The 25,080-nt window shown below is 43.5% G+C and overlaps 1 protein-coding gene and 1 pseudogene across 1 annotated transcript; one reads left to right on the top strand and one right to left on the bottom strand.

The window, feature by feature from the left end:
• Positions 1 to 10,675: 10,675 nt before the first annotated feature.
• On the bottom strand, positions 10,676 to 15,166 carry GNLY (granulysin). The gene is made up of 5 exons (XM_057742810.1): positions 15,110 to 15,166; positions 13,974 to 14,077; positions 13,398 to 13,499; positions 11,793 to 11,961; positions 10,676 to 10,845 (listed from the first exon to the last, which is right to left on the bottom strand). The coding sequence occupies exons 1-5, from the start codon at positions 15,159 to 15,161 to the stop codon at positions 10,835 to 10,837; spliced, it is 438 nt and encodes a 145-aa protein (XP_057598793.1). The 5' UTR covers positions 15,162 to 15,166; the 3' UTR covers positions 10,676 to 10,834.
• Positions 15,160 to 24,744, top strand: LOC130857625 (probable G-protein coupled receptor 160; annotated as a pseudogene).
• The last annotated feature ends 336 nt before the right edge of the window (positions 24,745 to 25,080 follow it).

The raw sequence follows: 25,080 nt of genomic DNA, 5'->3' as shown, positions 1-25,080 counted from the left end.
ATGTTACAGGGCAGTTACAGAGCGCGGGACCACGCATAAGGGGGAGGGCTTCTAACAAACTTGCAGGAGCAGGACATTCCATTCTTATCAGGACTAAGGTCACAATTGGCATTTTCATATTGGTTACAGGTTGAAGTTAATGATCACATAACAAGTCTATGTGCAAAGGGTCTCACACAAAGGCTTGGGGTGAGTGCCTGAGAACAGGCATTCTTCCCTTATCTGATCACTCTAGTAACTCATTTTACTGTTTAACTGAGAGTGGTGAGCAGGCTTTTGCAAGATAGAGGAGAGTAAGCAATCACAAGTATTGAAGTTCCAATTTGCCTCATCAGTTACAGTTGATAACTAGGTCATCTTGCTCTTATCGCGGCACAGCAAGCAGTTTTTACAGAAACAGAGCTAGCATAAAGTTATAAACTTCAAATTTTCCCCCATCAAGTTCCCAGAATAGGGGCATCACAAAGAGAGAAGCACGTCATTGTCCCCACCCCCAGCACCGGAGCCTTGGCTCAGAGATTTCCCCCATGAGGGAGAAGCAGACCAGAAACAGAGAGCTCCAAACCCCTCCCTAAAAGAACTGACTTCATTGCAACAGAGTGTGGAGAGATTCAAGCTTCAGGGTACTCTCAAAAACAGTAGAAGTTGTGGTGAAAGACATTTGGAAGGAGATTGATAGATTCCTTGGAGACATAAGGCTAAACTGTAAGCTGGCTAATTTGCTAGAGAGAAAACAGACAGCTGTGAAGAGTTCTCATTGGGTCAGAGCAAATCTCAAACTCTGACCTCAGGTACTATCCGTATACAGGACTTGGATTTGATTGGGCTTCACTGTAAAGCAATTTATCCCCTGGGGCATTGTTGAAAACAATAGAGCAATCAGCCAGGAATCTGTGGAGATTCACAACTGGGTGTTGATAGAGAAAGAGACAGAGAGAACGCTGTCAAAACCACTGTCATCGCAGTTGTGGGCATGCTTAAGGCTGCAGCCCTTGAGGTGCAACATCTGAGGCTTCACACTGTGGGGGGTTGAGGAACTTCATCAAAATTATCCACCCAGTAAACAAGAAAACAAGCAAATAACAATAACATGCCTGGAGAGGGGAGGGTGACCAGTAGCCAATTTGCTACAGTATATTATCTAAGGTACCCAGTTTCCAACAACAAAAAAAAAATTACAAGACATAAAGAAATAGTAAAGAATGACCCATACACGGAGGGGGGTGGGGGTGGGGGAGGGGACACAGAAAACAGAAACTGCCTGTGGAAAGCACCCAGATATCAGATTTAACCAAGACTTCAAAGTAGCCATTATAAATACTTTCAAAAACTAAAGAAATAAAAGAATGTACAATAACAATGCCTCATCAAACAGAAATATTAATAAAGAGAATTATAAAAAAGACAAATGGAAAATCTAGAGTTGAAAAAGACAGTAACTGAAACGAAAAATTCACTACAAGAGCTCAATAGTAAATCTGAATTAGCAGAAGAGTTAGCAAACTTTGAACATACATCAATAAAGCTTATGCAATCCAAAGAACAGAGAGAAAATAGAATAAAGAAAAATAAACAGGGCTTTCCTGATGGTGCAGTGGTTAAGAATCTGCCTGCCAATGCAGGGGACACAGGTTTGAGCCCTGGGCTGGAAAGATCCCACATGCCACAGAGCAACTAAGCCCGTGCACCACTACTACTGAGCATGCACTCTAGAGCCCATGAGCCACAACTACTGAAGCCTGCATACCTAAAGCCCAAGCAACAAGAGAAGCCACCACAATGAGAAGCCTGCATACCGCAACAAAGAGTAGCCCCCGCTTGCTGCAGCTAGAGAAAGCCCGCACACAGCAACAAAGACCCAACACAGTTAATAAATAAATTTTTTCAAAAAAGGAAGAAAAATAAACAAAGCCTCAAGGAACTGTGGGACACATAAGTGTACAAACCTATGTGTACATAACACAATAGAAGTAGCAGAAGGAGAGGAGACAGGAAGTAGCAGAAAAAAATTTGAAGAAAATAGCTGAAGACTTTCCAAAATTTATTGAAAAACCATCCACACATCCAGGAAGCTCAACTTAAAACAAATACAGAGATTCACAAATAGACATATTATAGTAAAAATACTGAAAGCCAAAGACACGGAGAAAATCTTGAAAGTAGCAAGAGAAAACCAACTCATCACTTACAAGAAAACCCTGATAATATTAACAGCTGACTTCTTATCAGAAACGGAAGAGACCAGATGGCAATGGGATAACATATTCAAAGTGCTAGAAGAAAACAACTGTCAACCAAAAATCCTATATCCAGTAAAGCTATATTTCAACAATGAAGACAAAATAAAACATTCCCAGATAAACAAAAACTGAGAGGATTTGTTGCTAGCACACATGTCTTATGAGAAATATTAAAGGACACTCTTCGACTGAAAGCAGTGACGACAGATATGAAAAAACAATGAGTCAAGGTGACTATGTAATTGTTAAACAGTATAAATGGACATCTTTTTTCTCCTTTCTTCTCAACTAATTTAAAAGTAATTGTATAATACAACAAAAATATAATGTATTTGGGAGCTAATAATATATAGAAATGTAACACAATTGACAATAATAGCACGAAAGAGGTAGGTGGAAACAAAGCTGTATTGGGCTAAGGAAAGGACTCAATGGTAACTAGAATCCATGAAAAGCACTGAAAATGATTAGTGAAAAGGTTAATATAACAAAAGCTACAAATATATACATATATGCTCCTTTTTCTTCTCTCAGATTCTTTAAAGGACATAAGTTATATAAAGTAATCATTATAATAATTTTTTTAGGTTTGTAACATTTATTGATATATGTGTAATATGTGTAACAATAATTCCACAAAAAGGGAAAAAATAGAGTAGAGCAATCATTTCTAAATATCAATGGAGTTAAGCTACATAAATCTGAAGCTGTTTCTAATAAGTTTTGATGTATAGGGTAATCCTTAAAACAACCACCAAGGAAATAACTCAAAGAAATGAATAGGTAAAAAAAAAATTAAAGAAACGTAAAAGCTACATTAGAAAATATTTATTTCATGTAAAAAGAAAGCAATGAAGAAGGGGTTGAAGGGAAAAAGATATGAGACACGTAGAAAACAAAAAGTAAGATGGCAGATGTAAATCAAACTATATAAATAACATTAAATGTGACTGTATTAAACAATTCAATCAAAGGCAAAGATAGACTGGATTAAAGAAAAACAAAACAATTTTCAACATATGCTGTCTATGGGAAGCATACTTTTTTTTTTTTTTTTGGCCTCATCATGCAGCATGCGGGATCTTAGTTCCTTGACTAAGGATCCAATCCATGTACCCTGCAGTAGAAGCATGGATTCTTAACCACTAGACCACCAGGGAAGTCTCAGGAGGTATATTTTAGATTCAAAGATACAAATAGATTGAAAGTAAAAGGATGGATAAAGATATATCATGCAAACCACAAGAAAGCTGCAGTAACTAAACTAATATCAGAAAAAATAGAAAAAAATAGAAGTTAAAAGAAGTTTTTACTAAAGATTTTTAACATGACATCTTATAATAATAAAAGGGTCATTCCATCAGGAAGATACAACAATTATAAATATAGATGCACTAAGCACAGGGAACCAAAATACAAGAAATAAAAAATGACAGAAAAGATAGGAGAAATAAATTAATTCAACAATAATAGTCAGAGATTTCAATATCCAAGTTTCAATAATGGACAGAACAATCAAGCAAAAAATCAACAAGGAAACAGAAGACTAGAACAACACTATAAACCAACTACACCTAACAGACATATAGAGAACACTCCAACACCGAGAGGATCAGATCAAGATGGCGGAGTAGGAGGACGTGCGCTCACTTCCTCTTGCAAGAGCACCAGAATTACAACTAACTGCTGAACAATCATCAACAGAAAGACACTGGAACTCACCAAAAAAGACACCCCACATCCAGAGACAAAGGAGAAGCTGCAGTGAGACGGTAGGAGGAGCACAATCGCGTTAAAATTGCATAAATGCTGGGTGGGTGACTCACAAGCTGGAGAAAAGTTATACCACATAAGTCCACCCACTAAAGTGAAGGTTCTGAGCCTCATGTCAGGCTTCCCAACCTGGGGGTCCAGCAACTGGAGGAGGAATCCCCAGAGAATCAGACTTTGAAAGCCAGTGAGACTTGATTGCAGGACCTCCACAGAATTGGGGGAAACAGACTCCACTCTTGTAGGGCACACAAAAAAGTGTGCTCACCAGGACCCAGGGGGAAGGAGCAGTGACCCCATAGGAGACTGAACAAGACCTAGCTGCTGGTGTTGGAGGATTGCCTACAGAGGTGGGGGACAGCTGTGGCTGACCAAGGAGACAGGGGCACTGGCGACAGGGGTTCTGGGAAGTGCTCATTGGCATGAGCCCTCCCAGAGTCCGCCATTAGCCCCACCAAAGAGCCTGTAAGCTCCAGTGCTGGGTAGCCCCAGGTCAAATAACCAACAAGGTGGGAACACAGCCCCACCCATTGGCAGACAAGCAGATTAAAGTTTTACTGAGCTCCGCCCACCAACAAATCGGATTAAAGCTTTACTGAGCTCCACCCACCCAGCCCTACCCACCATCAGTCCCTTCCATCAGGAAGCATGCAGAAGCCTCCTAGATAGCTTCCTCCACAAGAGGGCAGACAGCAGTATCAAGCAGTATCAGCAGTATTTCGTCTTGTGGAACTGAAAACCACAGCCACAGAAAGATAGAGAAAATGAAAAAGCAGAGGACTTTGTACCAGATGAAGGGACAGGATCAAACCCCAGAAAAACAACTAAAGGAAGAAGAGATAGGCCCCCTTACAGAAAAAGAATTCAGAATAATGATGGTGAAGATGATCCAGGACTTTGAAAAAAGACTGGATGCAAAGATCGAAAAGTTTACCAAAGACCTAGAAGAATTAAAGAGCAAACAAGCAGAGATATGCAACACAATAATTGAAATGAAAAATACACTAGAAGGAACCAATAGCAGATTAACTGAGGCAGAAGGGCGAATAAGTGACCTGGAAGACAGAATGGTGATAATCACTGATGTGGAAAAGAATAAAGAAAAAAGATTGGAAAGAACTGAAGACTGCCTAAGAGACCTCTGGGACAATGTTAAATGCACCAACGTTCGCATTATAGGGGTCCCAGAAGGAAAAGAGAGAGAGAAAGGACCCAAGAAAATATTGGAAGAGATTATAGTTGAAAACTTCCCTAACATGGGAAAGGAAATAGCTACCCAAGTCCAGCAAGCATAGAGAGTCTCAGGCAGGATAAACCCAAGGATAAACATGCCAAGACATATAGTAGAGAACACTCCATCACCAACAACAGACTATGCATTCTTCTCAAGTGCACATGAAACAGTCTTCAGTGCAGAACATAAGGCAGCCCATTAAAAAACCTCAAGAAATTTAAAAGAACGGAAATAATATTGGCTTGTCCAAAAAATTCACTCGGGTATGGAAAAACCCGAACCAAGTTTTTGGCCAACCCAATACAAAGTATGTTCTCCAACCACAATGGAATGAAATTAGAAATCAATGGCAGGATTTCCCTGGTGGCACAGTGGTTAAGAATCTGCCTACCAATGCAGGGCACATGGGTTCAAGCCCTGGTCTGGGAAGATCCCACATGCCATGCAGCTACTAAGCCTGTGAGCCACAACTACTGAGCCCACATGCCACAATTACTGAAGCCCACATGCCTAGAGCCTGTGCTCCACAACAAAAGAAGCCACCACAATGAGAAGCCTGTGCACCACAATGAAGAGTAGCCCCCACTCTCCACAATTAGAGAAAACCATGTGCAGCAATAAAGACCCAATGCAGCAAATAAATAAATAAATAAATAATTTTTTTAAAAGAAAAGATATAAGAATTAATTATTTATTTAATTATTTAAAAAAGAAAACAATGGCAGAAAGAAATTTGGGAAACTCACGAACATGTATTCCTAAGTAACAAATGGTAAAAGAAGAGATAAAAGGCAAATTAGAAAATACTTTGAGATGAATAAAAATAAAGACACAACAAATTAAAACTTATGGGATGCTACTAAAGCAGTGCTAAGAGGAAAATTTATAGCTGTAAAATGCCTATATTAAAAAACAAGAAAAGAAAGATCTCAAAACAACAACCTTCCACCTTAAGGTTCTTAGAGAAAAAAGAGTAAAATGTACACAAAGCCATCAGAAGGAAGGAAATAATAAAGATTAGAGCGGAAATTGATTATATCAAGAATAGAGAACCCACACATTTATGGTCAATTTATCTACCACAAATAGGCAAGAATATACTATGAAGAAAAGATAATCTCTTCAACACGTGGTGCTGGGAAAACTGGACAGCTACATGTAAAAGAATGAAATTAGAACATTCTCATTTTGTCATATATACAAAAATAAACTCAAATGGATTAAAAATCTAAATGTAAGACCAGATCCTGTAAAACTTCTAGGAGACAACATAGGTGGAACACTCTTTAACATAAATTGCAGCAAGAGTTTTTTGGATCCATCTCCTAGAGTAATAGGAACAAAAGCAAAAATAAACAAATGGGACCTAATTACACTTAAAATCTTTTTCACAGCAAAAGAAACCATAAACAAAATGAAAACACAACCTATGGAATGGGAGAAAATATTTGTATTTTCTCAAACAACAAGGGCTTAATTTCCAAAACACACAAACAGCTTACACAGTTCAATATCAAAAAAACAAGCAACTCAATCAAAAAATGGGCAGAAGACCTAAACAGATATTCTCCAAAGAAAACATATAGATGGCCAACAGGCACATGAAAAGATGCTCAACATCGCTAATTATTAGAGAAATGCAAATCAAAACTACAATGAGGTGTTACCTCACACTGGTCAGAATGGCCATCATCAAAAAGTCTACAAATGGCTTCCTAGGTGGCACAGTGGTTGAGAATCCGCCTGCCAATGCAGAGGACACGGGTTCGATCCCTGCTCCAGGAAGATCCCACATGCCATGGAGCAACTAAGCCCGTGTGCCAAAAAAAAAAAAAAAAAAAAAAAAAGTCTACCAATAATAAATGCTGAAGAAAAGGGAACCCTCTTGCACTGTTCGTGGGAATGTAATTTGATACAGCCAGTATGAAGAACAGTATGGAGTTTCCTTAAAAAAAAAAATAGAGTTGGCATATGATCCAGCAATCCCACTTCTGGGTATATATCTAGAAAAGACGAAAACTCTAAATCAAAACGATAACATGCACCCTAATGTTCATAGCAGCACTATTTCCAATAGCCAATACATGGAAAAAACCTACGTGTCCATTAACAGATGAATGGAAAAAGATGTGATGTGATATGTATATGCACATGTGTGTATACACACACACACACACACACACAATGGACTATTAGCCATAAAAGAGAATGAAATAATACCATTTGCAGCAATATGGATGGATTTACAGATTATCTTACTAAATGAGGTGTCAGAGAAAGAAATATCATATGATATCACTTATATGTGGAATCTAAAATATGATACAAATGAACTTATAGAAATAGACTCCCAGACTTAGAAAACAAACTTATGGTTACCAAAAGGAAAAGAGGGGGAGGGACAAATTGGGAATTTTGTATTAACAGAGACACACCAACATATATAAAACTAACAACAAAGACGTACTGTATAGCACAGGGAACTATATTCAATATCTCATAATAACCTATAATAGGAAGGAATCTGAAAAAGCATATTTATATATATATATACATATTTTCATATATATATATATGTATATATCTGAATCACTTTGCAGTACACTTAAAACATTGTAAATCAACTATACTTCAATTTAAAAAAAAAAGAATAGAGAAACATTAAAGAAAACCAATCAAACCAGAAGCTGGTTCTTTGAAAAGATCAACAAAAGTAAAAATTTTATCTAGACTGACCAAGAAAAAAAAGAGAGAAGACTCAAATTACTAGAATCAGAAATAAAAGAGGGGACATTATAACTGACCCTACAGAGAGAAAAAGCATTATACCTGTTAAGAACAGCCTCCACAGGCCTGGGTCCAGCATGCACATCCAACTGGCTGTCATGTCTTCTTGATGACCTTCCCCAACACCACCTATGCATTTGCTAAGGCCAAATAACTGCAAGTCATTTATTTTCATTTTTAAATAATTTCAAATTTAGAGAAAAGTTGCAAGACTAGTACAAAGAGTTCCTGCTTACTTTAACCACATGCCCCACTGTTAACATTTCACCACAGATATGTGGTGTGTGGTATATGCCTTAACCATAGTCTTTCAGTCTGTACATATTACCATTTCTTCTCAGTCATTTAACAGTAAATTGCAGAATGTGAAGCTGCATTACCCTCTTAATGCTTCAGTGTGTTTCCTTACAAGAAGGACATTCTCATAACGCATGACCTAGTACAACCATCAAAATCAGAAAGCTAACACTGACGTAGTACTAGCACCACAGTCTCCAGTCACATTGCATAGTTGCTGCTGGTAATGTCCTTTAGGGGTCCAGATGCCAACCAGGACCATGTATTACAATTAGATCAATGTATCTCTTTACTTTCCTTTGATCTGGAGCAGTTCTTCAATCTTTCCTTGTCTTTCATGACCTTGGCATTTTTGAAAAGTACAGGCCAGCTACCGTGTAAAATGTCAGTTTGGGTTTGTCTGGTATTTCCCCCCGATTTATGCTTTTTGGCAGAAACGTGTTGTTATGTTCCTCTCAGTGCATTATACCACAAGGCCCAGGGTATTGTCTTGTCCCACTAGTAGTGACACCACCATTCATCCCGTCTGCTGAGTTTCTCCACTGTCAAGTTAACTAATAATGGAATTTTGTTTGTTTTTGGCTGCTCCAGGCAACTTGCGGGATCCTAGTTCCCCAACCAGGGATTGAACTCAGGCCCACAGGGGTGAAAGCACTGAGTCCTAACCACTGGACCGCCAGGGAATTCCCAGGAATTGATTAATTAGTGCAAAAGTAGTGGGAATTCCCTGGTTGTTCAGTGGTTAGGACTCCATGCTTTCCTGGTCAGGGAACTAAGATCCTGCAAGCCGCCCCGCTTGGCCAAAAAAAAAAAATCAAATTAGTAAGTATTTTGTGGGGATAGACCTTGTGACTATGTCTACATTTGTTTGTTGGCATTCTACTGTAGGGTAACACTTTCCATTTTCCCTTATTTATTGATTTATTATTTATATGAATTCATGGATTCTAACTTATTTAATGAGTTATAATCTATTATTGTCATTGTCTATTTTGATACTCAAATTGCCCCAGATTTCACCATTGGGAGTCCCTTTGAACTGTTTTTCTGATTGAACCCTCTATTTTCCCCTGTTTCAGCAGCAAATCTCTTCCCAGATTTTCATGTCCATTCTCAACCAAGTGATTAGGGTTGGCTGGATCCCACCTCAGCCCCAGGGATGTACCCTGACTTGGCGTATGCTAATCAGTGTATCCCATGCCCCTGGGCACAGTAATTGGTTCAAGATGATCACCTGACCCATTTGGGTATGAGAACAGGGAGATGTCTTTTTTTTCTTATTTTTTTTTTAAGAACTTTTATTGGGATATAACTGACATACAATAAACTGCATGTATTTAAAGTGTATAATTTGATTTTTTTTCTTATTAGTAAGGGAGATGTCTGATGGGGCTTCTGGAAAAGAAGCTTCCTTTCTCTTCCAACAGCGCTACTGAAAGAGAGGCTACAGAAGAACTCTGTCTCTCTCCTGATAACAAACTGAAAAGATGTCAAACTTCGACCTAATGCAGCCACTTCTGCTGCCAAGAGGGAGGCTAGTCTGAGGTCGATTTCAGTATACAGAAGTGGGAAGAATTGAGAGAATGGCAGGGAAACAGGACTGGAGCTCTGGTGACACCACAGATTTCTGGACCATTCTGTGCCTTAAAGCTATCTGTGGACTGGTTAATTATTTGAACCAATAAATTACCTTTTTTATTTAAGCCAGAACAAGCTAAGACTTCTGTTGCTTGCAGCCAAAAGTATCCTAAGTAATACATTCCTTCCCCCAAAACAGCAAAAGGAGACTGCCTGGGAATTCCCTGGAGGTCCAGTGGTTAGGACTCTGCACTTCCACAGCAGGGGGCAAGGGTTTGATCCCTGGTCAGGGAACAAAAATCCCACAAGCCAAGTGGCTTAGCCAAAAAGAAAGACAGAGAAGGAGGAGGAGGAGGAGGAGGAGAAGGAGGGGAGAGGGGAGGGGGAGGAGGGGGAGGAGGAGGAGAAGAAGAAAAAGAAGAGGAAGAAGAAGACGACGACTGCCTGCTGAAAGAAGTAAAAGGTTAAGTTCCTGTTCCTAATAAGCAAAGGAACTCTAACCCTAACTCTGCTGGTCTCCCCGGCTGGTCGGAGAGCTTCTGGGGGTATATTTATGGTGTCCCCCAGCCTTTTAGAGTGAAGTGTGGCTCAAAAAATATTTCCTGACTGTGTGTGTGAGAGCTGCTAATGTTGTCTTGTTCACCACTAAATCCCTAGCGTCTAGAATGGCGTGTGGACATACAACAAACATTTACTGAATGAATCCATGAGTCACCTGAGCGCGCCCCTCCCCTCAAACCCATCAAAGGAAAAGAAGCTGCAGCAAAACTCTTGCATGACATTTTATTCTCCTGAGAGGGGAAGGCACTGGAGGAGTTAGGTGAGAGAAACTGGAGGGTAGACCCGGGATTTAGGAAGGAAGGGGCCGACCGAGGTTGCTGGAGTTTCTGTGCTTCTTCCCCAGGGTGGGGTCGGGGGACCCAGGGGCTCAGATGAGACCTGGCGTGGAGAGAAGAGCCAGCTGTAGGCAGGTACGTGGGGTCTCCAGGGCAACGGGGACTCAGAGCCACCTGTCCTTGCTCTACACATGCAGAGGCACGTTCTGCAGCCCGTCAGGAGCCTGTGTGGGTTGTGGGGCTTTGAAGATAAAAACCACGGGCTCCAGCGACAGGAAATGGTGGGGACCTCACACTAAGGGGCGACCCCAGATCTGCGAGCATCGAATCCCAAAGCATCGGTGAGGGTGGATGAGCTGCCAGAGCCAATCACAGGGCCCCTTCCTGGCCCACCTCCTATAGCTATGGCCTGAAATCCTCTGGGCATCCCTGGAGGAAGAGGCCAGCAGAGCCCTCCCCGCCCAGTGAGATCCCCCAGCCCGGCTCTCAGGCCCCTCCTGTCATGGAGAAGGATGTGGCCTCGGCTCCCAGCTCCAGGGATCTGGGTAGGGCTGGGAGGCTGGAGTTCGATCAGGACTCTGATGTCTCCAATATCTCAGTCTGAGGCCATTTCCTTGGTGTCAACCTCTTCATACATGATGATCTCATTCAACCCTCATGCCAGCCTCAGAAATAGGGGTATTATCCCTTCACAGGTGAGGAAACTAAAGCTCAAAGAGGTTAACTTACTCACCTGAGCTCACACAGCTGAGGAGAAGTGGGGACCTGATTTTACCCCAGGATCGCTTGGGGGAAGGGGATGGAAACCTCAAGCTCTTAGTAGTTGTTCTCAAACATTTCTAGCCAGAGCCCACCCACCCAGCTGCTCCACACTTTCCCATGTTGGGAGTGGGAGCAGTGATGTGTCATGACCAGGAGGCTTGGAGGCACACGATCTGAGCTGCTTATCAAGTTCTCTCTGACAGATGTCCTTCTGTGTTTTAGAACCCTGTCGCACATGCATGGGGAGGTTGTCAGGGAATGAGTCCCTGCTGTCACCTCTGCACACACCTGCCTCGGGTTTGCACATCTTGATGTCCACACAGATGGCCTGGGGTTGTTTCCCAGACATGATGTCCAAGGAGATGCGACGGAGAAAGGTCCTCATGATCTTCTTGCACAAGCCTCTCAGCACCTTCATCTGGCTACACACCTGGGAGGCCGCTTGGGAGATGGTGTCCTGGAGCGGCAGCGCCACGGCAGGACACGGGCCTCCGGTGAGCACGGCCTGGCGCTGCCACTCTGCAGGCCCCAGCAGCTCCAGGCCCTGGGCGGGTCTGGCAAGGGGAGTGCTGGGTCCCGGGAGCTGGTGTCGGGTGGCCATGGGAGCAGGGACTGGAGAGACAGGGCTCAGACCCCACTCTCCATCCCCGAGCCCCTGGCCCAAGCCTGGCAAGCATGGGCTCTTGAAAGGACCACCGGCCATGCCAAGTCTTGGCCCCCTGTATACCGGGCCCCTGGCCTGTGTGGAGAGTGGTGCCCACGGCTGCCAGACCCACTTTAAAGGCTCTGCCTATGTAGCTGGCTGGGTCCAGGGCCTGGCTGGGGGCTCCAGCTGCAGGGGGTGTGTGGGGAAGGTTAGGAGGGGATCGGAGCTTGGAGCCTTGGCACGTTTGATTTTGAAATATCTTCTCCTGCCATCTCAGTGGAGGGTAATAAATCTGAGTACCCCAGGCTGAGGGAGAGATGCTGAGCAGGTTGGGGGAGCAAAGGAGAAGGAGGGAAGGAGAGTGAAACAGGGGTTCTTGTAACGATACATCCACTTGTTGTGCATTCACTCGGAGCTAAGTCCGTCCCACTCTTTAGCTCATTTAAAAGACCTAGCCAGGCTTCCCTCGTAGCACCATGGTTAAGAATCCGTCTGCCAATGCAGGGGACAGGGGTTCAAGCCCTGGTCCGGGAAGATCCCACATGATGCAGAGCAAGTAAGCCCATGCGCCACGACTACTGAGCCTTCGCTCTAGAGCCCATGAGTCACAACTACTGAGCCCACGTGCCACAACTACTGAAGCCCGCACCCCTAGAGCCTGAGCTCCACAGCAAGAGAAGCCTGTGCACCCCAACCAAGAGTAGCCCCCACTCACCGCAACTAGAGAAAGCCCGCGCACAGTAGCTAAGACCCAACACAACCAATAAATAAAAATAAAATAAATTTTTAAAAAATAAATAAAAATAAATAAAATAAGAAACAAAAGGCATAGACAACTTACAAAGCGGGGGTTCTTATCCATCCCATTCCACAGATAAGAAAACTGAGGCTCAGAAAGTATTAATGACTTGCCCAAGGCCGTGTAGCTAGGACGTGGCAGATCTGCGACCCCCAAAGCCCTGCCCTGGACATGAATGTGAGACCTGAAGGGAAAGGTCCCTACCTTCTCTGGGGACAAGCTCCCCTGTGAGAATTTGTTGGAAACCACATACCCCTCCTCCCACGTTCACACTCCTGGAGTGCCACCGGTTCACAGGATTCTCTGAAGTCCATCCACAGACCCTCGAAGGGCCCACAGACCCCCCGCCGAGCAGCTCTGGTACAGCCGGAGGCCAGCCCTTCCCGCAGCCCCGCCCCCCCCGCCGCTCTGGGGCACCAGTCCCCACGCCAGGCCCCACGCGCCTCACCTCGCTGGGTTGCTCTCCCACCATGTCCTCCAGCTTCTTGATTATCTTCCGACAGGAAGGACAGAAGAGGCCCAGCTCCTCTCCTCTGGGCAGCAGGTCACCCTATCAGGAAAGCAAGCCTCTCAAGGTGGTCCCTTAGACACCCCAAACTTGGAGGGGCGCCAGAAAGGGGCCCTTGGTGCTTTCAAGGGCAGCAGGATCATCTCTGATCGTTCTGTCTTTAAGGACCTGAGCCAGACTGGCTGGGCCCTGCCCACCCTCCTGCTGGTCTTTTAGGGGCTGAGGGACCCCAGGACCTGCCCTCACACCCACAACACCTTTCCCAGTGCAGCATCTGCCCCTCTTCTGTTCTCCGGTCAGACGGAGGGTGCTCTTGGGGAGGACCCGGCCGAACTAATGCGGCCCCCACCCCTCATAGAGCCAGGCACAAGTGTGAACGAAGCCAGCATCTTCAGCTCCCAGCCCTGCCTCCCTCCCCCTGACCAGGAGCCCTCTCCAGCCCTCACGCCCAGCGCTGCCCGGGGAGGAAAGGAAGAAGAGGGCCTGTGAGAGGCGAGCAGGAAGTCAGCCGTGTACCTGGGGGTCTTCCGGAGCCAGGCCCTGGCAGAACTGGTCTCCGTCACACAGGTGGGCCATCGCCGGGTCATGGGGCTCAGGGCTCAGACCAGAGAAGGCCATCCCTGGGGAAGAAACAGTATCAGCACCCCTCCCCAGACAGAAGGGGAGGCAAAGTCCGTTCTCCCAGCTGGCAGAGAGCCCAGGAGGTAGCAGGGGCCCTGGACCGGGATGTGGCCTTGTGAGGAGCCTGGGAGGCCTCCCGCCCCACTCTGCCCTGGGGCTGCTCTGACCTACCCTCAGTAGAAACGTATGCTCTCCAGTTCCTTGGAGATCAAGGAGAAAAAGACACCCCTCCCCCACCCCGCAACTACCACCCTTGTACTACTCATCTCTGTTTCTCTCTCTATCTTTCTGTCTGTCTCGCTCTTTCTGTCTCTCTGTGTCTGTCTGTCTCTGTCTCTGTGTCTATCTCTGTCTCTCTCTCACTCACCCCCGCCCCACCCCCCACACACACAGAGATTTGGGAGGTTGGTCTAAAAGGAAACTTCCCTCATCTTCTTTCAAGAGATTGTCTTTCTTTTTCTCTTTCCTTCCAAAAAAAAAAAAAAAGCTCACGTCAAGTGGCTCAGCCCAACCCACTCTCCCTTCCAGAAGGGTCCTTACTCACAGCTAAGCCCTTGGAGCTTACGGTGAGCCCAGGCACTGGGCGATAGGAGGCATGTAGGGGACAGAAAGTGAGTCTGGAAGACTCAGAGGTCCCCGTTCGCCCCCAAGCCCTGTCATCATCTTGGTCAGTGTGGGCCACAGGAAACCTCAGGCTCCCCCATGGGTCAGTGACCCTCATGACACAGATGAAGAGCCAGAGGCCCAGGAAGGGAAAGCGAGGGCCCAGGCCACACAGCCTGACCAGCGGGGTTGGCACCAGAACCCAGCGCGGACTCACTTCCTTGCCACTGGCTGTCTTCCCATCGGCCAGGTCACTGCCAGGCTGGGCTGAACCCGGCTTCGAGGGAAAGACCCGGCCTCCACGGTGATGGCGAGAAGGCTGGTGTGGGCCTGGGGGACCCGAGGTGCCCGTGCTCAGGGTCCACCAAGCCTGAGAAAGCAGGGCTGGGAGGAGTTGTCAGGACCCACCCTGAGGGGACTGTCCTTACCTGGTGTGCCCAGGAGCAACGAGGAGAGGAGCAGGACAGCCCAGGAGTTCATGGTGGGGCAGCCGCCGACGGTCTCTCCACACCCGGGTCTCTGCAGGCTGGGAACCCTGCAGCCTGACCCTGCCAGGTCCTCCTCCTCCTGTCGGCCGCCTCCCCACGTCACTGGGTTTACCACAAACACCTACACCAGTCTCTGGAGAGGTGGGGGAGGAGTGGTACCTCAGAGCTCCTACACACCCTATCGTCCACCCCCACCCCCCCCCAGTACTAGAACTTTCCGAGCTGAGCCGGGTGTCGCTGGAGAACATTGGCTACCATGATGGCCACCCTGCCCGGATATGGTAACAGGAGGAGAAATTCCTGCTACTGAGGGGTCAGGTAGGGTCCTGGGCCAGGGGAGCATCCCGGCCCCTCTGCCCCCCGTCTCCCCCACCCAGGGGTCTGGGCTGGTGTCCCTACGTCAACCATCTCCTCATATCCCTGGTCTCCCTCCAGCCGTCTGAGCTGATGTAGCACCACCAGATTCAGCCAGATGTAGAAAACGATGCCCTCAGGGTAGATCCTGACAGCTCCTCCTTCAAGCCCTGCTTTCCTGGGCCCCTCAGGTCCCCCAGCCCCACCCCAGCCCTCTCACCATCACCATCAAGCCTGGGCCTTTCCCAGTTTGTCAGGGATCTGGCCGATGGGAACAGATAGCCAGTGAGAAGGAAGGAAGCCCCAGCCAGGGTTCTGGTATCAACTCCCCAGGCCTCTGAATAGGCATCTGTGTCATAAGGGTCATTGGCTCTCATCTGTAAGAAAAATACAGGCTATCCAGTTAAATTTGAATATTAGGTAAAAAAAATACTCCAATAAAGATGTATTAAAAATTAATTAATTTTTAGTATCAGTATGTCCCAAATATTGCATGGAATATACTCACACTGAAACGTATTTATTGTTTACCTGAAATTCAAATCCAAATTAAAATTGGCATTCTATAGTTTGGCAACCTTAAGCCAACTCCTTCACAGTTCAAATGAGGAATCAGAGGTCCAGAGAGCAGGAGGGACTGACCGAAGCCACAAGCCAGGCTGGAGGCATTGCTGGGGTTAGAACCCACCGTCTACCTCCCTTGGGGCCTCTCACCTCCAGCTGTTGAGATGGCAGAAGGGCCCAGCCAGGACCAATTGGACCCCCGCCTCAGCACTTCCCACCTCTCACCCCCCCCTTTAGTGTTATCTCTAAGTACGCCGCCTCCTCCCACCTCCCTAGCAACGCCATCGTCGGCTGAGGCCCAAGCATCATCCCAACCTTTTCCTCTAAAATACTGTACTTTTCCTGAGTGCATCCAGGGCCCTGCTCTCCACTCAGATTCTGCCGAGAAGGAAAGAGGATGGAGTCCCAAGGCGGGCAGGCCTCTTACAAGTGGGGGGCACCTTGAGTAAGATACTCCACCTCTTGGCTCCCCTTGTCCCTTATCTGTAAAATGCATCTGGCGCAGAGCTCCACGGTGGCGTGTTTGTGTGTGTGAGGTGGCTCGGTAGACTGCAATGTGCTGGCTACATGTGGGCTGTTATCCTGGGTCACTGTTCCCCAACGTGGGTCCTGTGAAAGCTGTCTGTGGGAGGTTAACAGGTGCCGTCCAGGGGAGTGGGAAGCAGGTCTCCTGTCCTCAAGTGGAAATGCGGGACTCGAAGGTTCCACGGGTTTACATACGTCCCACGGAACTTCTCAGCACCGTTAGCGTGTCAGTGCGTCTTGTGAATCCCAAAGCTGAATTCTCAGCCTTTCCCACCATCATTGGCACATAACCTTTTGGTCAAGAAGGATTTGAGGGACTGAGTGACAGGAGCTGATCCAGGCACCTTCTCAGGCTGGCGTGACCAGGAGGGTTACTGGTGTATCAGCTTCTGGAGCCCGAGTGGCAACTGTCATGATAACAAAAAACAGACAGACAGAGAGATGCTGCCCCCCACGGAGAGTCAGACGGGGCGTCCGCCTCACTGTCACTTCTTTTCCTCCTGAAGAGTCAGGAGTGGGGAGAGCACCCACAAGGCCGCATCCACAATGGCTCAGACTGAACCGAGCCGCGGAGGACTCCCGAATCCCTTCTGGTTGTCCACCCCAACCCCCGGGAAACAGACACACTCACACGCGCTCGCATCACACGCTTACACACAGTGACGCTGACTCACAGTCACACACTCTCCAAGGCACTCACAAATTCACACACACTCATTGCCACTCACACACACACTCCCAGACACCCACACACTCATGTATACTCACACACTAATTCACAGCCACATACTTTCGAATACTTGGAAATTCACACACACACACACAAATACACCATCTTTATTCCTGCCCGTTTTGGATGCCATTGAATGCCAGACTAAGGAGCATGGAATGTAAGCATTTTAAGTACATTTGGTCTCTTATTTTTCTTTTCTATTGAAAAAAAATTTTAATCAGGTAAGTGAGAAAAAATAAATGAAACCACGTATAAGCTCACCAAACAGACGTACAGGATATTGACAGATGACAACTAAACTCATCGTGGTGGTCATTTTGAAATGTCTAGAAATATTGAATCACTATGTTGTGTGCCAGGAAATAATGTAGTGTTGCAGGTCAATAATACTTCAAAAACAAACAGGCCCTGGGACTTCCCTGGTGGCGCAGTGGTTAAGAATCTGCCTGCCAATGCAGGGGACACAGGTTCAAGCCCTGGTCCGGGAAGATCCCACCTACCATGGAGCAGCTAAGCCCATGCACCACAACTACGGAGCCCATGTGCCACAGTTATTGAAGCCCACACACCTAGAGCCTGTGCTCCACAACAAGAGAGGCCACCGCAATGAGAAGCCTTCGCACTGCAACAAAGAGCTGCCCCACTCATCGTAACTGGAGAAAAGCCCACACGCAGCAATGAAGACCCAATGCAGCCAATAAATAAATTAATTAATTAACTGATTTTTAAAAGAAAAAAACCAGGCCCTTAGAAAAAGAGATTAGATTTGTGATTACCAGAGGCAAGGGGTAGGGGTAGGGGTAGGGGTAGGGGTATGGGTATGGGTAGGGGTAGGGGTGGGGGTGGGTGGAACTGGATGAAGGTGGTCAAAAGGTACCAACTTCCAGTTATAAGATAAATAAATACTAGGGGTGTAATATACAACATGACAAAGATAATTAACACTGCTATACATTATAAATGAAAATTGTTAAGAAAGTAAAATCTTGAATTCTCATCACAAGGAAAAACATTTTTTTCTCTCTCTTTAACATTGTACCTGCATGAGATGATGGGTGTTCACTAAACCTACTGTGGTCATCATTTCAGGACGCATGTAAGTCAGGTCATTACGCTGTACACCTTAAACTTATACAATGGTGTATGTCAACTATATCTCAATAACATTGGAAATTAACTAATTAAAAAATAGTGACAGGATATCCATTTATACTTTTAAATGCATTTATTTACAAGTAAGTATATGTTTATGTATAATTATATACCATAAATACTGTTTTTAAGCAGCTTTAATTATCAAAACATCATGAATATTTTCCATGTCAATAAGTTTACATTTCTTTCATCATTTCCACTGGCTGCCTAGTGTTCTATTTTAGGGATAAGCTATAACTAGAGTTCTTTGATTCTGGGATGCATGAGGCTTCCACTCACAGAGCAGAGGCTGGGAGAACCCTCTGATGGCTTCTACAGTAGTCTAGGTGAGTGATGTGAATGCCTTCTTCAGACTGTGTGTCTCATGACCTCAAGAGGGCTGCTGTGGCTCCTCCGGGCCTCAGGGCCTCATCCCAGGTGGAAAAATAAAAAGAACGAAGCAGGAAGGGGTGGTACTTTTATATATAAGAAAAGCAAATCTTTCTCAGAAAACTTCAGCTTACATTTCCTCAGTATGTCTCAGTTGCTGCCTCTGGCTGTGAAGGGCTATACAGAAGGAAGACTTTTGCTGGACTTTTGTTGCCACTTTGAACAAAATTGGGATTCTGCTAGGAAGGATGAGAAGGAAGGGGAATCAGGTAGGCAATAGCAGTATCAGCTACAGAAGGACCTCTTGCTAAATAGCGTTGTGAAGGAAGGATTGATAGGATTTTGTAGTTAGATACAAGAAACAGAAGAGAGAGGAGGCAAAGGTTTTACAATACTGGGAGGCTGAAGGACTGGTTGTGAAGCAGCAAAATTAGGAGAAGCAGCTTTTTTGTGAAAAGTCAAATTCTAGGTGTTGCATTTGTGTGGTCTGCTGGAGGGCAGGGCTCTCAGGTCTGCCCATAATTTCTAGAACTGCTCTAAGACCAAATAGTCACTTGATGTCAAACTGGTTCATCTCATATAAGGAAACCAGGACTCAGAGAAGTCCAGTGAATTTTTCAAGGACACCCAGCTCAAAACAGATAGGTCTGGGGATTTGAACCCAGACTCCAAGGTCCAAGTTTGCACCCACTCCACCCTGGCCGTATCTCTAGGTTTCCAGTCTGGAGCTGCTTCCTCGCTGGCCACCAGGTCAGGCACTTCTCCCGCTCCTCTCAGCAGGCCTCCTCTTTTCTAACCACTTGAAGAGGCTATGGTCTGTATGTGGAGACTACATTAGTGAAGGGGGATAAGCCCAGGAAGGTGACTCACGTTTTTCTTTGTTGTTGGGATTTGGTAAGATCAGATATTCCAGTAAGTCTTCGCCTGGGGTGCTGAGGGTTACCCATGAGGGTCACGTACTTAGTCACAGCCTCCACCCAGGCCTCTGGGGTCGCATGTGACGAGAACCTGGAGCAGGTCCTATCTTTGTCCTATTCATGGGGTCCCGTGGACTGGCCCATTGCAAGTCAAGCCCAGGCCCCCAGGAGTCCCTGTGTGACAGTTATCGCTTTCTGTATCTTCTCCAAGAAATTTTTGCTTTCTCCAGTGTCATGAAGATATCTTCTTGTTTCTTCAGGGAGTTTTATAGTTTTCATTTTTACATTTAGGTCTATGATTCATCTCAAATGACCACAATTAAAAAGACAAGATCTCGGGACTTCCCTGATGATCCAGTGGTTAAGAATCTGCCTTCCAATGCAAGGGACATGGGTTCAATCCCTGGTCGGGGAATCAAGATCCCACATGCCCACATGCCACAACAAAGAGCCCGGTTGCCACAACTAAGACCTGATGCAGCCAAATAAATAAATAAATACTTAAAAAAAAAAAGACAAGATCTCACTTATATGTGGAATCTAAAAAAGAAACAAACAAACGAAAACAAACAGAACTCACAGACACAGAGAACAGATAGCGGTTGCCAGAGGCAGGATGTGGGGAGAGGGCAAAATGTGTGAAGGTAGTAAAAAGGTACAAACTTCCAGTTATAAAGTCCTGGCTGTGTAACATACAGCATGGTGACTATAGTTAATAATGCCATATTGTATATTTGCAAGTTGCTAAGAGAGTAGATATAAAAATGTCACATCACAAGAAAAAAAATTGCAACAGATGTGGAGATGGATGATAACTAGATTTCTTGTGCAAAATATATCTTTTTGCAAAATATACTTATATCAAATCATTATGTTATACATCCAAAATTAACATTATGTCAATTATTATATATCTCAATTTTAAAAAAATAAATAATAATACATGTAGTGAGATATTTAAAATTATATTAACTACCTGGCACATAGAGGGGGGAAAAGACAAACAATAACAAATGTTGGTGGAGATGTGGAGCAACTAGTACTTCAAACATTGTTGGTGGGAATACAAAGTGGACTTCTGAAAATTAGATTGACGGTTTTTCATGGAGTTAAGCACACACACGCCCTATAACCCAGCAATTCCACCTCTACGTGTTTACCTGCACTAAATGAAAACATACGCACATACAAAGACTATTCAAGAATGTTCACAGACATATGACCCAGCAATTACACTCCTAGATATAGACTCCAAAAAACTGAAAACAGAGATTCAAACAGATATTTGTACATCCATGTTCATGGCAGCATTATTCACTGTAGCCAAACGTGGAAACAAACCAAGTGTCCATCGATAGATGAATGGATTAACAAAATGTGGTATATATGTACAACGGAATATTATTCAGCCATAACAAGGAATGAAGTTCTGACACATTCAACAACACGGGTGAACCTTGAAAGAATTATGCTAAGTGAAGTAAAACCAGATTAAAAAAGATAAGTATGATCCCACTTACATGAAATATCTATAAAAGGCAAATTCACAGGGACAGAAAATAGGTTAGAGGTTACCAGGGGGTGGGGGTGGGAGGGGAAAGGAGGGAGTTATTGCTTCTGGTTACTGAGTTTCTATTTAGGATCATAAAAATAAGTTTTAAAAATAGATAGTAATGATGGTGGCACAATATTTTAAATGTAATATATGCCACTGCATTGTACATTTAAAATAGTCAAAATGGCAAATTTTGTGTTATACATATTTTACCCCAACCAAAAAAAAAAAATCAAAACAAGAGAATGTTCACAGAAACTTCTCCACAAAAGCCCCAAATTAGAAATAACCCAAATGCCCACCAACAAGTAAATGGATAAATAAATTGTTTAGCCATACAATATAATACCACTTGGCAATAAAAAGGAATAAAATACTGATGCATTCAATAAAATAGATGAATTTCAAACACAAAAGACTACACTCTGCATGATCCCATTTGTACGAAACTCTAGAACAGGCAAAATTCCTCTATGGCCAAACAAAGCAGAAAAATGGTAGGAAGTGAGAAGAGAATGTGGGGATAAGGGCACAAAGGGGTTTTCTCAGGTGATGAAAACATTCTGTATCCTGACTGGGGTGTGAATTTCATGAGTGTATGCATCTATCAAATCTCACCAACTCGATGATGGGTGATGGCTTAGAGGGCCAGCATAGAGAGGGTGGGAGGGAGTCGAGGGAGGGAGGGGATATGGGGATATATGTATAAATACAGCTGATTCACTTTGGTGTACAGCAGAAACTGGCACAACAGTGTAAAGCAATTATACTCCAATAAAGAGCTTAAAAATAAATAAATAAATAAATAGGAGTTTCTCTGTTTCAAAGCAAAGAAAAAATCTCACCACACTCTACACTTAAGATTTATGCATTTTACTATATTCAAATCACATGTCAACAAAAAGATTATCCAAAAATGCTTGTTACAAACAATTTTATGGTTCTCAACGAACATTTTCAAATACTTTCCAAAAAGATTGTATCAGTTCACTGCCATTACCCACAAGTTCCCTGTACTCTCACCAACATTAAATACTATCATAGTCTTTAATTTGCAAATGTAATGAGCGGAAATACTAAGTACTTTAATTTCCACTGATGACTACAAATTAATATTTTCCCATAGGTTTACTTACTGTTAAATTTATTTGGGGCAATTGTCTTTTTTTTGGTCCCTTGCTCATCATCTGTTAGAGTCTACTATTTTTTTTCTATTTATAAGAATTCTTTATCTAGTAAGTATATTAATGGTATGATACACTTGTTCCAAATATTTTGTCATTTCATGGCTTAACTTTAAACGTTGGTGAGTTCTTTTTTTTTTTTAGAAATTTTTCATTTTCTGTAGTCAAATACGTCTCTCTTTATGAGATCTTTTTCAGTTTAGAAAGTTATTATACCCCCTTTTCCCTAAAAAAAATTTTTTTCAATTTTCTGCTGTTACATATTTTTTTCATGTGGTACTTTAATCCTCTGGAATTTATTTTAGTAAGATGTGGGGGGTTCAAATTTTATTCTTTACAAAATGATATATTCAGTTAATTTAAAATTGCTGATTGTATAATATTTCCCCTCTTCCCTACTGATTTGAAATTATTCCTTTACCATATATCAAGTTAGCTGTAATAAAATCAAACTCTGAGCAATCTACTCTGTCCCATCGACCTGAATATCTAGTGCTCTATCAACACCACACGGTTTAACTACTGCTGCCTTCTTTTTCAGCTTTTTCTTTGATATTACTTTAAAAGTATACTTCAAATATTTTTATACTGTAATAACTTATTTTCCTAAAGTACACTTTGCATACTAAAGATAGCACCTTAGAAATTATTTTGACTAATAAAATATCGCAATGTCATTCTCATTTTAAATTTCGTCAGAACTAAAAACTAATATGTAAAAAAATTCATCTCTTTATATAGTCACTTTTCCCACCACGAGCATAGCGTGACTTCCTGTTTTTCCGAGTCTTCTTTTACACCGCTTAAAAAAGTTTTAGGAAGAACTCAGGCGCGGGGGGGTGGACACCGAGCTCGAGCGGGTGGCCTGGGGAGGTGGCGGCAGAGCACGACCCCTGCATCCCCGCGGCCACCGCAGGGACTGACCGCCTGCAGAAGAAGGTGCAGCTGCAAGGAACCCCGCGCTCCGCTCGCTCTTCCCCCTACCCGCACACGTGACTGGGGACTTACGGGGCATTTTTGTATAACAAAATGAAATGCTGGGAACTGAAAGAAAGATCGTTAAAGGCACTAAAACTGAAATAAATAAGAAGATTATCAGTCAAGGAAGACCCAGAGAAAGCAGAGGGTGGAAAATGGCGTGAAACAGAGTTTTATTGTGATGTGTTTCAGGAAGCCACCTGAAACTTAACTAAAAAGTGACTGCTCTACAAAACAGAAACAAACAAGAAAAAACTGCTCTTTCTTTAGAGCGCTGCTCTATTCAGCTCCAGTTACATGAAACAAATCAGCTCCTCAACATTAACTGTCTGCTATTCTTGATTATACTTGAGAAAATATTATTAAATTAGCCTCACACTTAGAATAAGAAAGTACCCACCAAAACTGTATGGAGTCTTTTGCATTTCACTAGCCTTCATAGATCTTTTCCTTTGTGAGCATTTCCACTGTATCCTATTGCAGGGATTGTGTGCTTTTCCGCATTAAGTTTACTAACTCCTACATCTGCTTGTTTACTCAAGTTGTTTCCTTGATTTACAGCTTTTTGCAGTATCCAGTCTTCCTGATAGATCGCAGAAATTATTACTTGAGTTTCTCTAAAATGACCAAGTTTCCATTTATGTGTCAAAACATTTTTATTTCTTTACAGCATCTTAATTTGGATTTCAGTCCTTGCTTATGTTTTGGGAGATCCAACTATCTACTAAAACCTGAAGACACAGCATATTTACTCTTATCACTGTCCTTTCTAGGTCAGCATTCAGGGCTACTGCCTGTCATTTTCCAGGGTGATGATTTTATTTATGGCTTATAAGCTCTGGTCAGAAGTTATGACCCTTGTACAGGCTATTGAGGATAACTTCCTGTATGAGTGAGACTATACTCTATTTTCCCTTTTTATCCCCTTCTAAATATAATGTGAGCTCTAAAAATTACTATTGCCCAAGCTCATTATCTGTTTTCTTGGTACCTAGTTACCATCTGTGCTACTTCAAGTAATCATCCTTTTCCTTAAAGTACAGACTCCAGCATATTTGAAAAGGAACATTCCTTGGTTGTACTTTGTCAATAGTTTTCTTGCTGCTACAGTTGATTGGTTTAACTGTCACAAGCTTAATTTGAGACATTGCATTACTAGTGGTTCCATTTGTCGACTCGAAATGCTGCTTTGTCCACTTAAAATTCATAATCTTGAGCAAATTGAAAAGCCTACGTCAATAATAATTTTTTTGATATTTTAACAACTTAGTTTTAATATTAAAACTAATCCAAACTTAGAACTACAATAAGAATCATAGTTTTTAAATAATAATGATGACTCAGGGCATATAAAATGAACTGAGCTGAAGCTTTCCTTCCTAACTTTCATACCTTTCATAACGTATCTTTTGGGGCTATGATACTATTCATTATATAGTGTTTTCCTTTGGAAACAAAATAATTCCAAGAAAGTGTTTACACCTGTTCAGGAACATTGTATATTACAAATGTTCATTTGCTGTTAACACAAAAGTTAAATGAGTTAACTTTTGGCTATACTGATGCTTCCATTACCC

This window comes from Hippopotamus amphibius, chromosome 7 (assembly GCF_030028045.1).
Source record: "Hippopotamus amphibius kiboko isolate mHipAmp2 chromosome 7, mHipAmp2.hap2, whole genome shotgun sequence".
Classification (NCBI taxonomy): Eukaryota; Metazoa; Chordata; class Mammalia; order Artiodactyla; family Hippopotamidae; genus Hippopotamus; species Hippopotamus amphibius.
Note: the sequence above shows the minus strand (reverse complement) of the source record. Positions and strands in the feature narration are given on the sequence as shown.